The sequence below is a fragment of the Eschrichtius robustus genome, chromosome 16 (assembly GCF_028021215.1).
Source record: "Eschrichtius robustus isolate mEscRob2 chromosome 16, mEscRob2.pri, whole genome shotgun sequence".
NCBI classification, from domain to species: domain Eukaryota; kingdom Metazoa; phylum Chordata; class Mammalia; order Artiodactyla; family Eschrichtiidae; genus Eschrichtius; species Eschrichtius robustus.
This window is the reverse complement of record NC_090839.1, coordinates 1,803,388-1,821,070: the sequence shown is the minus strand read 5'-3', so window position 1 is coordinate 1,821,070 and position 17,683 is coordinate 1,803,388. Positions and strand designations below refer to the sequence as shown.

General features: G+C 53.7%; 1 protein-coding gene across 4 annotated transcripts in view; it reads left to right on the top strand.

Moving 5' to 3' along the window:
• The window catches only part of OSBPL2 (oxysterol binding protein like 2), a 40,628-nt gene that overhangs the window by 11,346 nt on the left and 11,599 nt on the right, over positions 1–17,683 (top strand). The window contains exons 2-6 of one of the 4 annotated variants that reach the window (XM_068565614.1): positions 4,279–4,450; positions 9,094–9,202; positions 11,328–11,403; positions 15,732–15,866; positions 16,488–16,585. In XM_068565614.1, the coding sequence (XP_068421715.1) occupies positions 4,414–4,450; positions 9,094–9,202; positions 11,328–11,403; positions 15,732–15,866; positions 16,488–16,585 (455 nt within the window). In that variant the 5' untranslated portion in view covers positions 4,279–4,413. Of the gene's footprint in view, positions 1–4,278; positions 4,451–9,057; positions 9,203–11,327; positions 11,404–15,731; positions 15,867–16,487; positions 16,586–17,683 lie in introns of those variants that run through there. The other 3 variants (XM_068565613.1, XM_068565615.1, XM_068565616.1) reach the window with 3 other exon arrangements.

Here is a 17,683-nt window from a genome sequence, read left to right as displayed (position 1 = left end):
TTGTGGCTCACGGGCCTAGTTGCTCCACGGCATGTGGGATCTTCCCAGACCAGGGCTCGAACCTGTGTCCCCTGCATTGGCAGGCAGATTCTCAACCACTGCGCCACCAGGAAAGTCCTTATTTTTTTAATGTAAGTGATGGTAGCTATAAATTTTCCCCTTAGCACTGCTGTCACTGCATCCCGTAAATTTTGGTGTGTTGTGTTTTTATTTTCATTTGTTTCTAAAGATTTCCTAATTTCACTTGTAACTTTTTTCTTTGATCTATTGGTTTTTTAAGAGAATTTTTTGTTTTGTTTTGTTTTGGCCGTGCTGTGAGGCTTGCGGGATCTTAGTTCCCTGACTGGGGATTGAACCCGGGCCCCCGGGAGTGAAAGCCCGAGTCCTAACCACTGGACCACCAGGGAATTCCCAAGAGAATGTTACTTAGTTTCCAGAATTTTGTGAATTTTCCATTTTTCCTTCTGTTACGGATTTTTTTTAAATTAATTTTTATTGCAGTATGGTTGCTTTACAATGTTGTATTTAGCCTACACTGCATAAGAAAATGATTCAGCTATGCACATACAGATATCCCCTCCCTTTTGGACTTCGCTCCCATTTAGGTTACCACAGTGCATTAGGTAGAGTTCCCAGTGCTACACAGTATGTTCCCATCAGTTGTCTATTTTATACATAGTACCTGTTACTGATTTCTAACTCATTCTCTTATGGTCAGAGAAGATGCTTTGTATATCTGTCATTTAAAATCTCTTGAGAAGTAATCTGTGGCCTAACATATGGTCTATCCTGGAGAACGTCCCATGTGTACTTGAGAAGAAGGTGTGTTCTGTTGTTGGGTGGAGTTCTGGATACGTCTGTTAGATCTAGTTGGTTGATTGTGTTGTTCAAGTCCTCTGTTTCTTTATTTATCTTCTATCTGGTTGATGCTTGCTAATGTATTTGTAAATTACTAAATAAAATGTATATTATTTTGAACAATTTAAATTCAGAATTGATATTTAACCGCAAAAGTAGCTATAGAATCTTCACATTATTGGTGAGCTTTTCTTTCTTTCTGAAGATCACATCTAGGTTGCCTTGCCCGTTTTTTATTGAGAAAGAGAAGTAAACACGCAATTCGAGTCTCTAGTGAGTTGACGGTGGAGATTAACCCCCAGGTCCCTTAGCTGGTCACTTATTCCTCAGTGGCTGGGTCTGCTTTTCTAAGAAAATGTAAAGGTGGGTTTGTAAGACTTGAATGCAGGTCTTCATGTACGTGGCGGTGGACACTGCGTTTGGAGCCGGGTCCTGGGAGCTCGGGGCAGCGTGGTCGGCGTGGGCGCCTTGAAGAGAGCCGGGGGGCCCTGTGGGGGGCCAGGCACCTTGTGCGGACCTGGCAGCGGCGGGGCGCCCTGGCTGGTGTCCCCTGAAGAGGCCGGGAGGGAGCGCTTGCTGCGGGGCTGGAGGAGGGGCCCCGGAGGCCAGTGAAGATGTCCAGCACAAGCTTATTTTTCCGTGTTTTTCTCTAGAGTTAGAAAAGGAAGCAGCTGACCAGGAAGAGCTGATTTTAAAAAAGAAAGCCCTTTCCTTTTTTTTCTTTTTAAAGAAATTCACGTTCTTTTATTTATTTATTTATGACTGTGTTGAGTCTTCGTTTCTGTGCGAGGGCTTTCTCTAGTGGCGGCGAGCAGGGGCCACCCTTCATCGCGGTGCGCGGGCCTCTCGCTATCGCGGCCTCTCTTGTCGCGGAGCACAGGCTCCAGACGCGCAGGCTCAGCAGCTGTGGCTCACGGGCCTAGTTGCTCCGCGGCATGTGGGATCCTCCCAGACCAGGGCTCGAACCCGTGTCCCTTGCATTGGCAGGTAGATTCTCAACCACTGCGCCACCAGGGAAGCCCCCGATAAGGCCTCTTTTTAAAATAGATTTAAAAATTTTTTTTTGTTTTTTGGCCGTGCCACACAGCATATGGGATCTTAGTTCCCTGACCAGGGATCAAACCTGCATCCTCTGCATTAGAAGCACGGAGTCTTAACCACTGGACCGCCAGGGAAGTCCCGATGCTCTTTTTAAAAAATGCAATTATGACACCTGTGCCTTTTTTTAAAGTATCATTTTTGTGGTATAATTGACATACAGTTAAGTTGCACATATTTAAAGTGTACAGTGAGTTTTGACCTATGTCTACACCCATGAAACTGTCACCTCAGTCGAGATAGCAGAGTATCCCTTCACCTGTCATTCTCTTTTTCCTTTGTGACTTATTGGTTGAAGAAGCTGGGCTTTGCCCTGTAGACTTCCCCGGAGTCTGGCTTTTGCCCACCGTGTCCCGACGCTGGAGTTCAGCGTGTTCCTCTGTGCTCCGTGCTCCTTCAGTTGATAGTTACAGTTGGAGGAGGGCCGGGGTTTGGCTTGCTTTTCTCGACAGGACCCCTTCAGAGGAGTCACACAGCACATCTGGGTCTGTGACAGCACAGCTGTGGGTGGTCAGTGACCAGACGTGGGAATTCGTCAGGGTTGTGCACGGGGACGCCACACACCCGGAGTCCTTCCTGGATCGGCAGGAACGCCTCTAAAAAGTGGGGCAGAGAGGGACTTCCCTGGTCCGGTGGTTAAGAATCCTCCTTCCAATGCAGGGGACGTGGGTTCGATCCCTGATCGGGGAACTAAGATCCCACATGCCGAGGGGCAACTAAGCCAGCGTGCCACAACTACTGAGCCGGAGCGCTCTAGAGCCCGTGCCACAACTAGAGAGCCCACTCACCACAATGAAAGATCCCACATGCGCAACTAAGACCCAATGCAGCCAAATAAATCAATAACTAAAGTGGGACAGGGAGTCTGTACAGGAAGGCAGCTGAAAGGCTTGACGCTTCCCTGTCGTGTCCTGGTTTTCAAAAGACTGTGTTGGCATCATCCATCCAGTGGTGACCAGTTAATTTCTTTTTCAGCATCTCTGTGAACTCGGGGACTTAAATGTATGGAATGTGTTCCATCCGTCTGGCTGTTCACGGGGCTCACATTGTCCCGTTGTCGCAGTGGGAACCTCTGTAGGTTCGACTGAGCCTTTTGACCTGACTCCAGTAGTCCTGCCAGCTTCCTGCTGCCTCTAGAGGGACTCGAGCCCTGGACTGAGCCATTTCTCCTCCAGGGAACACTGGTTCCTTTTAGTGGCTTCTAGAGGTCAAATATATTGCAGGATGTTGTAGACGGGACCTGTCATATCAGAGAGGAATCAGAAGCATTAACAGCTTCTCTAATTTGCCAAAGAAAACCCAACCATCAACTACTGAGTGAGGCTTTGAATGGGTGTTTCCAGGAGGTGCATAGGTGTCCGGTTCTGCCGGCTGGTTGGGAGATTGGGAAAGGAAAAGGAAACTCTGCAAGAGCCTTTTGGGGAAGGAAGAGCGGAACGACCTAATGCCAGTTTGTTGCATGATGTAGACGCTCACACGTGCTCAGGATGGAGCCCAGAGATGAGCGCTTTGGAGGTGTCACCAAGCTCCGTGTGGCCACTCCAAGGACAGAGGACGCATCCCTCCTCGGGACCACCTGTTCCTTCACTGCTCTCAGAACTGGAGGAGAGCTCTTGGTCCCGTCGCTACCTGGCTCACACAATTAAATATGGGTCTCTGCTTATTTTCATAAGAAGTCAAACCTTTTGGGACAAGGTTGACCTTTTGCTTCAGTCTGTTGCCATTTATGAAATACTGTGCTTCATGATGGGAGAAGTTAATATGCATGAGTTCTACTAAAATATTGAGCTAAAATAATTTTGAGAAAATTTAAGTTGATTACAGTTTATACTGATAACAACTAACTTACACAGGAGTCTTAATTCTCTAGAATTGAAAATTGGTTTCAGGTTGATGTGAAATAAATGTTTTCACATAACTTTGAATTTATTTATAACCGTTTGTTCCAGCTTCTGGTAAAGATTTGCAGTGGCCGTCAGCGGAGGTGTGGTGGGGCCCCAGCGTGTGGATGCCTCACCTTAGCTAACCTGCCTCTCGAACTGTCCACGTGACCCCCAGATTAGTCGTTTCACTGCTTCCTTATATAGTGTAGTGGCTTTTAAAGTAACTTCAGATAGTGGTTACTTGTGGACGTGCTACTCGTTGATGGATGCGGATATTATGACTGTTTCCTCTTGTATGAGATCACTCCTTTTACTTCTTTGCTCAGATGTAATTGAGATTGACCTCAAGAATGGTGAATGGGTATTTTTAAATGTTTCTAAACCATACAACTTCTGAAAGCTAAGTATACCAAAATGTGGTGGTTTTTTTTCCCTTTAGATCTCCAGTGCCTATTGGATTTTTACCTTAAAAAGTTCATAGCGTGAAGTTTCTTACACTGTCGATGTAGATCCAGTACAATGATTCAGTAGCAGACCCTACAGATCAGGCAGCGGAGGAGCCTGGCCCTGAAGGATGAACGGAGAGGAGGAGTTCTTCGACGCCGTCACAGGTGAGCGGAGGGAGAGGCAGGTTCAGAGATTGTGTCTGAGCGGAGGGAGAGGCAGGTTCAGAGATTGTGTCGTGAGCACGAAGCCCTCGGACCCAGGCCTCAGACGTAGCCCCGGGACGTGAGGACGGCCCAGGAAAACCGTGTAGAGAGAGAGCTGACATGTCCCCAGGCACCAGCCTTCAGTAAAAGCATGTGTCCTATCCTAGATTTGGGGGAAAACATCAACTTTGGACCGCTAAAGATAACAAGAAAGGGCAACTGTGTTTTAGTCTTTAAGAGTTGCCCTGGGGTGTAAATATTTTTATTTGGATCCTAAGTGAGATGGTCAGCATTCTTTCGTATATGTTTTTTTTTTTTTTTAATTAATTAATTAATTAATTTATGGCTGTGCTGGGTCCCCGTTTCTGCGCGAGGGCCCTCCCCAGCCGCGGCAAGCGGGGGCCACTCCTCATTGCGGTGCGCGGGCCCCCCACCACCGCGGCCTCTCCTGTTGCGGAGCACAGACTCCAGACGCGCAGGCTCAGTAGGTGTGGCTCACGGGCCCAGCCGCTCCGTGGCATGTGGGACCTTCCCAGACCAGGGCCCGAACCCGCGTCCCCCGCACTGGCAGGCAGACTCCCAACCGCTGCGCCACCAGGGAAGCCCGGCATTCTTATATTATTTATACTTAATGATGAAAAACGTATTGTCCTGTCTTATAACTGTATCGTGTTTTGCACTGCTTAAAGTCTACCAAAAAATAGTACATTTACCTGCTTTCACAGCAGCTCTTACTGTGTCAGCGTTCAGTTCTGTTTCGCTTTTCACACACCCCTGTGAGTGCTGGTACACAGCCCGGTGGGCAGAGAGCATGGCGGGGTGGCAGGGGGAGGAGAGGCCGGCTGGGTTGGTTCACATTTGCTTGGAACAACCCCTCCTCCTCCTGTTACCACCCGAGGGACAGGTGACCACAGGGGGCCCCAGACCTCACGTTCAAGGCGCCCCCCGTTGTCTGCCCTGCACCCCCCTCGTCAGCAGGGGGAGCGTCACTTTGCTTTCTCTATCGAGGGGTCTTCCTGGTGGAGACGGACTTCAGGAGACTCTTCCAGCCCATGCCCCCCTCTCAGGTGTGGGAACATAGAAACAGCAGCTCTGAAGTATTACTGCCGCCGGGTTTGTCAGTGCTAACCCTCCCTAGGGCAGTCAGAGGGGCACTTCCGTAATCAGTGCCAGGAGAGCGTGGTGCCCAGCACGACAAAAGGCTCTTTCCTGGGCGCCGTCACTGTTGCCCTGGACGCCGTTGCCGTCCCTGCTGCCTCCTGTCTCGAGGAGCCCTGTCCTGCGCTCCCGGGCCTTCGCCGGCCGTGCTTCTCCTGAGTGAAGGGTTGGAGCAGGTTGAGGGATGGGCGGCCTGAGATTATTGACTTATTCTTGTCCGAAGCCCAGGAGGAGCAGGCCCTGAGCTCATCGCTGTTTTCAAAGGCTGACCTGCTGAGTCATCTTATCTTGCGTGACCTCATAGCTGTTGTGGCCCTTGTAGACGTGTGTTCCTGGGAAGCGTGCTTGTCTGCTTAACCCGCACGTGCATCAGTAGTCTTTCGCAGTTGAATTCCCACCAAGCGGGGTGTTTGTCAGGGAGTCACGCCCTCGGGCCGCCTGGCCCTCGCAGGCTGACCACGTCTGAGACCAAGTGGGCCCGGCCTCGGCGTGGCCTTCTCACCCGGGAGCCCCCTGGGAAGCTCCCTGTCACCTGGGACCAGTGTAACCGATACTCTGGAAGGTCTTTCCCCAGAGAGGGCTTGAACTGCATGGAGTGCGGTGTGTAGGTGACCCCATCCCTGCCTCTCCGCACGGCGGGACCTCTCCGCACGGCGGGACCTCTCCGCGTGTCCCTGAGATGCAGGCGGAAGAGGCAGATGTCTAGGTGAAAATAATTCCTCACCTCAGCCCTTTGGTTCCCAAGCAAATAACAGAAAGACGAAAAATGTGAAGTCTCCCAATGCAATGAAATACCCAGACAGTGACTACTTCCCTGTTTATAGAATCAGTCTTACTTTGTGACTCTAATTTAAAAAGTATTTAAACCCAGCAGTTATTAAATGAATGCCTTCAATAGGCAATTACTGGGGCTTCCCTGGTGGTGCAGTGGTTAAGAATCTGCCCGCCAATGCAGTGGACACGGGTTCGAGCCCTTGGTCCGGGAAGATCCCACATGCCGCAGAGCAGCTAAGCCCGTGAGCCACAACTACTGAGCCCACAAGCCGCAACTACTGAAGCCTGCGCACCTAGAGCCCGTGCTCCACAATAAGAGAAGCCACCGCAGTGAGAAGCCCGCGCACCGCAACGAAGAGGAGCCCCCGCTCGCCACAGCTAGAGAAAGCCCGTGCGCAGCAACGAAGACCCAGCACAGCCAAAAATAAATGAATAAACAAATAAATAAATTTTAAAAAGATAAGCAGTTACTTCCTACAAGAATCAGTACCTTTATGTATTTATTTTCAGCAGTTGTGGCTTGTGGGCTCAGTAGTTGTGGTGCACGGGCTTAGCTTCTCCGCGGCATGTGGGATCTTCCTGGACCAGGGCTCTAACCCGTGTCTCCTGCATTGGCAGGCGGATTCTTAACCACTGCGCCACCAGGGAAGCCCAAGAATCAGTACCTTTAAATTGAAAGGTTTTAAAGTACATGAAAAATATGTACAGATTAAGGGTTGTAAAAAGTCAGACTAACCTGTCAAAGGTGGGTATCTCTGAGTGATCAGATTACAGATGATTTCAACTTTCTCCTTTGCTTGTCTGTATTTTCTTTTTCTATAGTAAACATGTGTTGTACATTAAAATGTTTAAACTGTTACGTAGTGTTGGCTTCATCAGAGACAAGACTTCAATGCACTTGTCAGGGAGGAGCTGCCTTGTTTTCATGGGCGCACACCAGGGTTGTGATTTAAGCGAACTTTCTACTTGACACTGACCCAGAATCTCAGCCCTGAGGGAGGTCCTCGGAGATAGGGACACCCGTGCAGGGTAACACCAGGTCCATAGGACTGGGCATCCTTAAGCAGGGGCTGCTTCAGGCTAAGTTTAGACTGGGGATTAGTAGATGTTGCTTTGGGGATAGTTAACAAAAACGAGATGTGACAGGCTATTTCAGAAAGCATTGATTATTTAAGAGGTTCATTTTAAAAAAAATTAATTAATTTATTATTATTCTTGGCTGTGTTGGGCCTTCGTTGCTGCACGTGGGCTTTCTCTAGTTGTGGCGAGCGGGGGCTACTCTTCGTTTTGGTGCGTGGGCTTCTCGTTGCGGTGGCGTCTCTTGTTGTGGAGCACGGGCTCTAGGTACGTGGGCTTCAGTAGTTGTGGCTCACGGGCTCCAGGGCGCAGGCTCTGTAGTTGTGGCGCACAGGCTTAGCTGCTCTGCGGCATGTGGGATCTTCCCGGACCAGGGCTTGAACCCGTGTCCCCTGCGTTGGCAGGCGGATTCTTAACCACTGTGCCACCAGGAAAGTCCAAGAGGTTCATTTTTAATATATCCTTTCAAATTCATTGTGTAATAATTCTCAATACTACTATATTTTGTGCATCTGTCAATATAGAAGAATACGAAGGAAGGTTATTTTTGCGTTTTCTCAAGGAGGCTTATTAGCAGGTTTGTTTATGTTTTGTGTCTGACCACAGTCACCGCCTGGCCTGTCACCCTGGGCCTCGCCTTCCTCTCGGAAATGAGGGGCTGTTATGGGAGCCCTGAGCTCCTCGTGGGCTGTGCCCTCGCTGAAGTAGTCAAGGTCATCGATAGTCAGTGGTCAGGAGCTCCCCACCCCAGCTGGAAGGACTTGCCCTGGCAGCCACAGCTCCCGGCCGGGCTTGCTCTGGAGCAGAACTTGAGTATTTCAGTGGATTGCACTGGCTGAGTTGAGAGGAAACACATTTTCCTTTTCCCTATAGCCACTGGTCGCTTTGGGAGAAAGCGTTCCCGATGCAGAAGGGGCACGGAGCACAGCCCAGGGTGGTGTTACTCTTACTCGGGGGATGGGACGGGCCAGGAGACCGCATGACTGTATTTCACACAAGTCCTAATAGTTCACTCTCCCCGAGGTTTCCACGTACGTGGCGTGCCCTCCGCGTTCGCACCCGTCGTCTGCTGTTTCGGTTGCCGTTGGTCGGTTTGGTAGGTTCTGGCGGTGGGTTTGTGCGGTGCTCGGTCTTAGAAACGCCGCAGCAGGTTGTGTTTCAGGACGTGATGTGGAGCTTGACCGCAACTTGTGCAGAGGAGGAAGGGGTTACAGCCTGAGTTAGGTGTGAGCACCATAGAGGTGGCCGCCCCAGAGGGTACGGTCACTGACGACAACAGGGAAAACCTGTCCTGGTGCCCGGGAGCCGCCCCCCACGTAAGGACCTGGAGAGTGTGGCGTTGGTGGCAGGGTGGTGGCCTCATGCGGGGACCCCCGGGAGCGGTTCTCGTTCTCCGCCTCGACCTTCGGTTCTTGGGAAGCAGAGTTCATTACTCTGAACGTGTCAATCAAAAGCACTTTCGAGCTTCAGGTGCCTGCTTGCAGTGTGAGAATTCTTAGAGGTAGGCTTTTCCATATTCCAAGTCCTGCAGAAGTTACCACTCTGCTTGTCTCGCACAGGCTTTGATTCTGATAACTCTTCTGGGGAATTTTCAGAGGCAAATCAGAGAGTCACTGGCGTGATTCATGTGGACACCAGCAAAAGTAATGGGATTGGAAAAGTTGGGGAGAGGCCTCCTCAAGAGAATGGAATTCAAAAGCACAGGTATGTCATCCCACACGGACGTTTTGGAGTCTCCCAGCGCGCCTGTCCTCGCCCCACGTCTGCAGCGGGCCCTGAGCTGGAGGAACATCCGTCCCGTGTCACCTGGGCCCTGCCCCCTGGGTAGACCCAGGGCCCTGTTCAGCCAAAGACCCCGAGACCCACTGGCCCTCTGCGTGGCCCCTGGAGATCAGTGATGGCGCTTCCTCAGCGTGACCCCCGTCCGTAAGCGGACGGGCGGCCGTCCCTGCCCTGGGGCTGCTGGGGGACTGAGCTCCGTGGGCGCCCTAGCGTTGGCAGGGGGCCTGGCACAGAGCCAGAGGTTACTGGTATCAGACCCAACTGCTAGCTTCACGCAGAGCCGCCTGCGTTTGACGCGTCGACCTCTCACCCCGTGGGTGAGTTTCGGAGGGTTGTTCAGTGCAGCGGGACCACAGTCCGTTCTCTCCCCACCAGCGCTGCATTCTCATGCAAGCAGATTCTGATGGCAGTGAGCTAAGCCTTCACCAGCAGAAGGGGGGGCGTAGGCGGGACGGCCGTGAGTCAGGTGGGTGGAGGTGGCAGCCTCTGTCCTCCCCGCGCCGTTTGCGCTTCGGCTCCGGGGAGCCCAGCTTCACCCCAGATCTCTGCCCTGAGCTGGCACCCAGTGCCCACCTGGGGCCCCGGAGCTGTCAGAGCACCTCCTGCCTGCTCGTGTGGCCTGGACCTCTGCCGTCAGCGCCCCGCACCCTGTAGGCGGGAATCTGGCTCAGGCCGCCCTCGTGCCCGCCCCTCCCTCCCGTCTCCAGCCCCCGACCTGACACGCTAGCCTCCGGACGGACGCGTCTTGGATGCTTTCACCCTGCCCGCTCCTGTCACGGCCCCCTCCCACCACTGCTGCTCCTGAATCCCCCAAGGAGGCACCTCTTCACTGCTCCGCCCCTCCTCCTTCCTTCCAGCCGTCTCAGAGGACAGGTCTGATTGTGCGCCTTCCCCCTCGTAAACTCCCGGGCAAGGCGCATGTGGCCCCGAGTGCCAGGGACAGCGGCCCCTTTTCCTCTCTGAAGTGGCGGTTTGGGCCATGAACAGTAAGGTTCTCCTCTTAGGACGAGGACCTGCGCCCTCACCTCTCTCCAGGGGCGGCCCCTCCCGTGTCTGTGGCCCCCGCCTCTCGGGGTCCTCGGTGAACCTGGCCTGTCCCACGTCGGGGCTCCGTCTGCTCCACGCCCCTGGCCCCGGCCCTCTCCTCCACCTCCATCTCTTCAGCTCCTGCCTCCCCAGGGTCATCCTTGGACCCCTTTCCCACCCTCCACAGAGCCACGCTCCTTCCTCGTGGCTCCCTCACAGCGGGGGCCCGTCCTGCCGTGGCCGCTCGGGACCCCAGACGAGAGCTGGCAGAGTGGAGCCACGTGCTGCCTCGTGAATGTTAGTTTTCTTTCCCATCTCGTCTCCCGCTGCCTTGCCCTCCTCTCCCACCTGCCCCCCCCCGGGCCCATGGTCCCCCGACCCAGTTGACTGTGAGCAGGGTCTGCTGTGCCCGGGCTTCCCTGGCATCGGCGGGAAGACACCTGAGGAGGAAGGTACCTCAGGAAAGACAAGCACAGGCTTCAAAGGGGTTTAAGAGCTGGTTTCTGAAAAGGTTTTCTCTTTCTTTTTTTTTGGCCATGCTGCGCGGCACGTGGGATCTTAGTTCCCCGACCAGGGATCGAACCCGTGCCCCCTGCACTGGGAGCACGGAGTCCTAACCACTGGGCCGCCAGGGAAGCCCCTGAAGAGCTTTTCGTAATGCAGTTCCCTCTTGGGGTCCTCTTGGCTCCACCTCCGTCTGTGGCCCTGCTGCTGCCCCAGGCGGCTGGCACATGGCTGCCCGGGGGGACCCAGCGACCTGTCTCCCCAGCTCCGTGGAGGAAAGTCGCCTGTGTGGCCATGATTGCTTCCTAGGAGGCCCTCCAAAGATCGATGCAGAAAGCTTTCTTTGGGACTTCAGCAGCAGTCTGGTCCTTTTTTCCTCTGCAGGCATGCCAGCATACAGAAATGCTAATGCTTGGAAAGATTAAAGGAAGACACGGTCATTGCGCAAAACCATCAGTCATAAGTGACTCTCACATTGGTTGAATAAATACATGTCACTCTGGTTACCCCTTTACAGGACATCGTTGCCTGCCCCAATGTTTACCAGAAGTGATTTCAGCGTGTGGAGTATATTGAAAAAGTGCATTGGCTTGGTAAGTTCAGATGGACTCGTTTTGAAGTGTGAATCTTACACATTTTTAATTCCTGTGAATTTATTGCACTACTGGTAGTTTAAGAAGATGCACTCTGCATAGTTATAAACAGCATGATGTGAAGATAATAAAACAGGAAAGGAACAAATACAGGAGGGGAAGAGGTGAACAAAAGCTGAAGTATTAATAGACAGTAGGACACCCATTCTGTAGGTTAATCTCTTGACATAAGGAGCTTCAGATGGGTTTACACTTACCTTGGTGTTTCATGATGTGCTGTAGCCAGCTGGCTTTGGATAATCCTCATGAACTGGGGGGCTTTGGTGGGGTTCCTGGCCCACACACCAAGGGACCGAGGCTCTGTGTCCCCCAGCCCACCCACCCTGGGCTGCAGGCAGAGTAACAGGAAAAATAGTTGGATACTTAGTGTCCAGAAGTCGTAGGCCTTTCCTTTTATGGTCTCTCCTGACTGTGAGAGTCGGAGCTGGTCCTTCTCAGGAGGGGAGAGCGCTGCCTCGAGCAGACTGCAGCGTGCTCAGCCGCGGCCACGTCTGGTGACTCATACTCGGGCTACGTGAGCTACAAAAAATGACTTCACTGCTTCTCGGATGGTCTTCAGCTCAGTCTTCTAATGCATTTATTTTTTGCCCGTATCCATTTCAGTTCTTTTTTCCCAGAGGGGACTTCATCTTTTTATTTTGAAATAACTTGAGACTGACAGAAAGTTACAGAAGAGTCACAGGATAGCGAGTCTTTTACCCTTCACCCAGCCTTCTGTGATGACAGCATCTCACATGAGAACCACGGCACTCACACTGGGGCGTTACTGTTAACAGCAGCACATACTTGACTGGGCTTTCCCCAGTTTTTCCACCGATGACCGTTTTTTTTTTTTTTTAATTTATTTATTTTTACTTATTTTATTTTTGGCTGTGTTGGGTCTTCGTTGCTGCACGCAGGCTTTCTCTAGTTGCGGCGAGCGGTGGCTTCTCTTGTTGCAGAGCACGGGCTCTAGGCCAAGGGCTTCAGTAGTTGTGGCGCAGGGGCTCAGTAGCTGTGGCATGCTGGCTCTAGAGCGCAGGGCTTAGTTACCCTGTGGCATGTGGGGTCTTCCCGGACCCGGGCTCGAACCCGTGTCCCCTGCATCGGCAGGCGGATTCTTAACCACTGCGCCACCAGGGAAGCCCCCACCGATGACCTTTTATTAGAGGATGGTGTGTAGAAACCGAGACCTGGGTGCTGGATGTGCTCATGGCTCCCGGGGTGTCACTGCTCCAGACCTCTCAGCAGACAGAGCTGGAAAACCTAAGAGTGCACGCTGACCCCTGCTTGCTCACACGCGTGTATCTGTACACATCTGTGATCTTTTAAAGTGACATGTTCAGGATTGTTTTCTTTTAGCACTGTCCTCTCCTGCGTTTTCGACTGTGTGCACAATTCAGGTCTTCACAAAAGTGTCTGTCTGGGGGTGTGACGAACTCAGCAAGCCACTCGGTCTTGACTCTTCAGAGGTCTAAAACCAAAAGCCTCTTTTCACAGAGTGACATCACTGCACTGCGTTCCCCAAGGAGCTGGCCGTAGGCTGGATTCCGAGTAAGGCTGGATGTAACACTCGGGGTTGGTCGCACTGTCCCACTTCACAGCATCCGTCCGCTGTCCCCCGTGAGATACTCACCTCTCCGGATGCACCTCCAGGGAGGTGACACACCTCTCTTCACTGCCCATCAGCTCATTGAAACAGCCACAGACTAGTGAACACAACAGTTTCCGACAGAGGTAGCCAGAATCTCATGAAGACCCCTGCCCATCACCAGCCCTCACCACTGCCAGTTCGGGGCTAATCATGCGTCCTCCGCCCCTCCACCGCTCCCCTCCTCCCCTGGTATTTTGAAGCAAATTCCAAACACCTTTTCATTTGTGAACATGTTTTATGTATCACTAAAGGATAAGGATTCTTTTTAAACACAACCACAATACTATTATCCTACTTTTGAAAGTAACATAATTCTTTAACATCATCAAATACCCACTCTGTGTTCAAATTTCCAGTCGTCTGAGTGTGGCTCTCCTGTGTGTGTTTTGCAGTCTGTGTGCGGGACTCGTTTGGGTCCTTCCATCACAAGACCTTTCTGTTGCTCTTCTTCTGAATTTAGGAACTGCTGGTGCTTGGTGCCCAGACCCATTAGCTCATCAGGAGTTGCAAATCGGAGCCAGGCTGATAATGATTGCCCTTCTTTCGTTACCTGGAATATTTCTGTGATGAGAAAGTCCCCTCCTCTACTGTGAATGTGGTTTGCACAAGACAGTCGGGATCAGTGAGTGATTCTCTATCCAGGTGTTCGCATGATGTCTTTGGTTCCCTGGCAGCGTAACTGGTCTAACCAAGCAGCCCACGGGGTTGGCCCTGTGCTGCGTCCAGGCACACGTGTCCGTCTCGGGCTGTGAGAGCCTCTTCACACCGGCCCGCACTCCTTTACAAAAGATGCCCCCGCTCCTCCTGTACCTTTATTGTCCAGGGAGAGAGAGAGCTCAGGACCAGAGCTGGGCCCGGGGGAGGCTACTGGATTGGTCTTGTTTCTAGGTCTTTTCAGGGGACAGAGTTAGGACCTGTGTTTTGATTTGTTTCAACGATGCTTCAAATTCCAGGCCACAGGATTTATCTAACCTCTTCTGTCTTCTGTCTGTGTCTCTCTTCCGCCACCTCAACAGTCCCAGTTTTTCACGACACAGGAGATGAGGGATTTAGCGCAGCGTGTAGCTTGTGACCCGCTGCTGCGCCCACACACGTGACGGCTCAGGAGAGCCCGTCTGTGGCATTTGTCGTTCTTGCCCCGAGGGTGACTCTTCAGTCCCTGTGCTTGCGCGCCTCTGGGTCATTGTGCCCCCAGGGAGGTTGTGTGGGTTCATTTGTGTTGTTTTGTTTATGGTGTTTAGAGATGGCTTTTCTAAATTTAATTTTGGTTTAAAATTGTAAGTCCAGAGTCGCATCTCTCAGACAAGGTGTGTTCCAAGCGTTTAGCCTCCGGTCCCCGTGCCCTCCCTGCAGTCTGGAGGTGACCATCAGGACACGCTCTGGTCCCTCTTGCCACGTGTGAGAACGCCGGCTGCATGGCCTCCTCCCGTTCTTCAGATAGACGGTCGGCTCCTCTCCGCCTGTTTCCGCTCCGCAGTGTAGCTGCGAGGGCAGAGCTGCTTCTTATTCTTTTGGTCACCGCGCCGTGCTGCCCCACAGTTGAGTGACTGTGGCCCTGTGGTTGGACGTTTGCGTTGTTTCTGGCCTTTTGCTGCGTATTTGATGGAGGAACTGTGGGTTAGTCTCCTGCACGTGGGGCCGCCGGACCAAAGGCTGAGCGGGGGGCGTGGCTGGGTCCCCTCCTCTCCGGAGGCTGCCGCATTTTGCATTCCCACCGGCAGATGTGGGTGGCCTGGTTCCCCCCAGCCTTGCCAACAGGCGGGAGTCAGAGGTTTGGGGGTTTGCCACTTGTGTTGGGTGTGCAGTGGACTCTCCATGTGCTTTCATTTCCTTTCTCCTGACGTGAGCGAGGCCAGCATCTTTGCTGGCTTTGGGCCAGCAGCGTTTCTTTCCCTCCCCTCCCCCTCCCCTCCCCTCCCCTCCCCTCCCCCCTCCCTTCCCCCTTCCCTCCCCCCTCCCCCTCCCCTCCCCTCCCCTCCCCTCCCCCCCCATCTCCTCTTCCCTCCCCCTCCTGCCCAGCCCTGCTCCTCCCTTGACAAAGCCATCCTGCGCTGCTCAGCCGTGCTTCTGGGAAGGGCCTCCACTGGAGCCCCCTCCCTAGATGCCGGCTCCCTCGGTGCCCCCTGCAGCATGCATCCCCGAGCGCCTTCCTGGCCTCGCCCTGCACCGGGGCTGCACACTTGCTCTGCCTGCACGGTACCTGAGGGCGGGCTGCGGTAGGGGGTCTCACTTGCCAGGCCGAGGAGTTTCCAAGTCACCCTGGGGTGACGGGTTGGAACGATGCTTTGGGACCGTGGAGCTGGAGGTGGCACGGGGCACACACAGGAGCTGGGTCGTCACTGGAGCTGGTGGCCTGGGAGCACCCGCAGGCTCGTGTGTGCCGTGAGCGCGGGGTGGGGTGGTGGGCGCGGTGCCCGCAGGCGGGTGGGCAGCGGCTCTGTCTCCCAGGCCGGGCTCCCACAGGGCCTCTCCAGTCTCGACCTGCGCAGGCGGCTGCGGCTCCAAGGGAGTGACGCTCGGAGCAGGGGCGGGTGCGGGGGCGCTGGTGTCTGGGCAGAGCCGCCGGTGGCGGTGGCGGTGGCGGTGGCGGTGGCGGTGGCGGTGGCGGTAACGGGTCCTCACCGGCTCCCCCTAGGAGCTGTCCAAGATCACGATGCCCATTGCCTTCAACGAGCCTCTGAGTTTCCTGCAGCGGATCACGGAGTATATGGAACACGTGTACCTCGTGCACAAAGCCTCCTGCCAGCCCCAGCCCCTGGAAAGGATGCAGGTGGGCGGCGGGCTCCTCTCGGGGGGAGGGCCAGGCTGGGTGCAGCCTGGCTGGGTGCAGACCGTAGCTTTTAATGAACGTGACGCCATCGGATTGGCCATGTGGCGGCAGGGACCCGGGCACCTCAGCAGTGGGACACCTGGGAGAAGGGCCAGCGCAGCTCGCACGGATGTTGGGGTGCTGTCCTGCCCAAAGGCCGAGGCATTTGTCCCGGGCACGTTCTGTGCGGGCGTGGTCTCGGCTGCCTGGTGGTCAGGGCTGCAGGGCTGCAGGGCTGCAGCGGGTGGCGGCGCCGGCCCTCGGCTCCTCTTGGGCCCTTTCAGCACCATCACCCCACGTGAGTGTGCGTGTGCGCGTGTGTGTGTGCACGTGTGTGTGACAGACAGGGCCTGCGAGGCAGACCCGGGCTGGGGGTGGAAGGCGGCAGAGTTCCTGCTTTCTGTGACTGTGAGGAAGTGGCGGGTGATAAGCAGTATTTCCCCGGAAGTTCTGCAGTTTCAAACGTGTTACAAGTGGGAGACTGAAAAGGCACCCAGGAGCGAGTGAGTGGGACGCCCTCACCGCCCCGGCTCCCGCATCCTGATGGACAGCCGCCCCTCACCAGCCTGTGGTTGTTTCCAGTCTGTAGCGGCCTTTGCGGTTTCGGCTGTGGCTTCCCAGTGGGAGAGGACCGGCAAGCCGTTCAATCCACTCTTGGGGGAAACATACGAGTTAACCAGGTAAGGGGACAGGCCCTCGTGACCGTCTCGTGCGTGAGGTTCTTCTGGCGACGGACAAGGGTGATTGCTTGTCCAGCATGGATTTCTCCAGGCTGATTGAATTGAGGGGTTTACTGCAGGCGGGAAGATGGTGCACGTACGAGAGCTGTTGTGTTAATGACATAACAGAAGCCTGGTGAAAAACCGAGTTGAGAACGGAAGAACGCGTTAGGCTCAGGAATGGAGCGGGGGTGCCCGGGGGCGTGCAGCACGGGGTGTCGGATTGCTGGGTGCTCGTGTTTGGGCATTTCTGCGAGGTGTGGTTTAATTTGCAGCATCTTTATAAAACCAGTGGCGTGTTATGTGACCGATGCATCTTGGATTCAAAGAACCACACACTCCTGGTTCTTGGGTCCTTTATTGCATATGTGTTATTAATGGTTGAGTTTTTCCAATGGTGAGTAAATGATGGTGGGATTTGGGGATGTTGGACAGCTTAGAATGGGCACTCTTCAGGTTTGTAGAGTGTAAGCGTGTGGGCAGGGATATGTGTATCTGCACTGGTTTCCGACCATTTGGGGAGGAATTGTCATCTTAGGGATGCGGGCGGCCTGCACACCTGCACACACGTCACTTCCCAGGTTGGGAAAGCAAGATTCATGTCAGTTTCAAATTCCACTGTTCCTGGCTCGTCCTGGATGGCTCAGCAGCGGCCCCTTCTCCACACGCTGCTGGAGTGGGAATTCCCCCTGGGGTTTTAGTGTGGCTTAGAGGTCGGCTGGCACTGACCTGTGGTGGAGAAGCCGTTCTCCACATCTCATTGCCCTTGAGAAAGCTGGACGAGTTGGGAGAAAGCGTGATGTGTGCTGCCGGGGGGCTTTGTAAATGACAGGGGTTCAGCAGGTGACCTTGGGCTATGGCATCTCACAGCCAGCGGGGCCATAAGGCACAGCCCTTTCCTTTTAGAAGCGAGGAAGCTGAGGCCCAGGCAAGGGGAAGGCTTGCCCCGAGGGTCACTCTTAAGGGGACATTTTTGTCTTGAATTCACATAGAGTTTCCTCCTTTCTTAGATGTTTCTCTCGAGCAAAAGCTCCCTCCCTCCGGTTAGTTTGCTTTAGT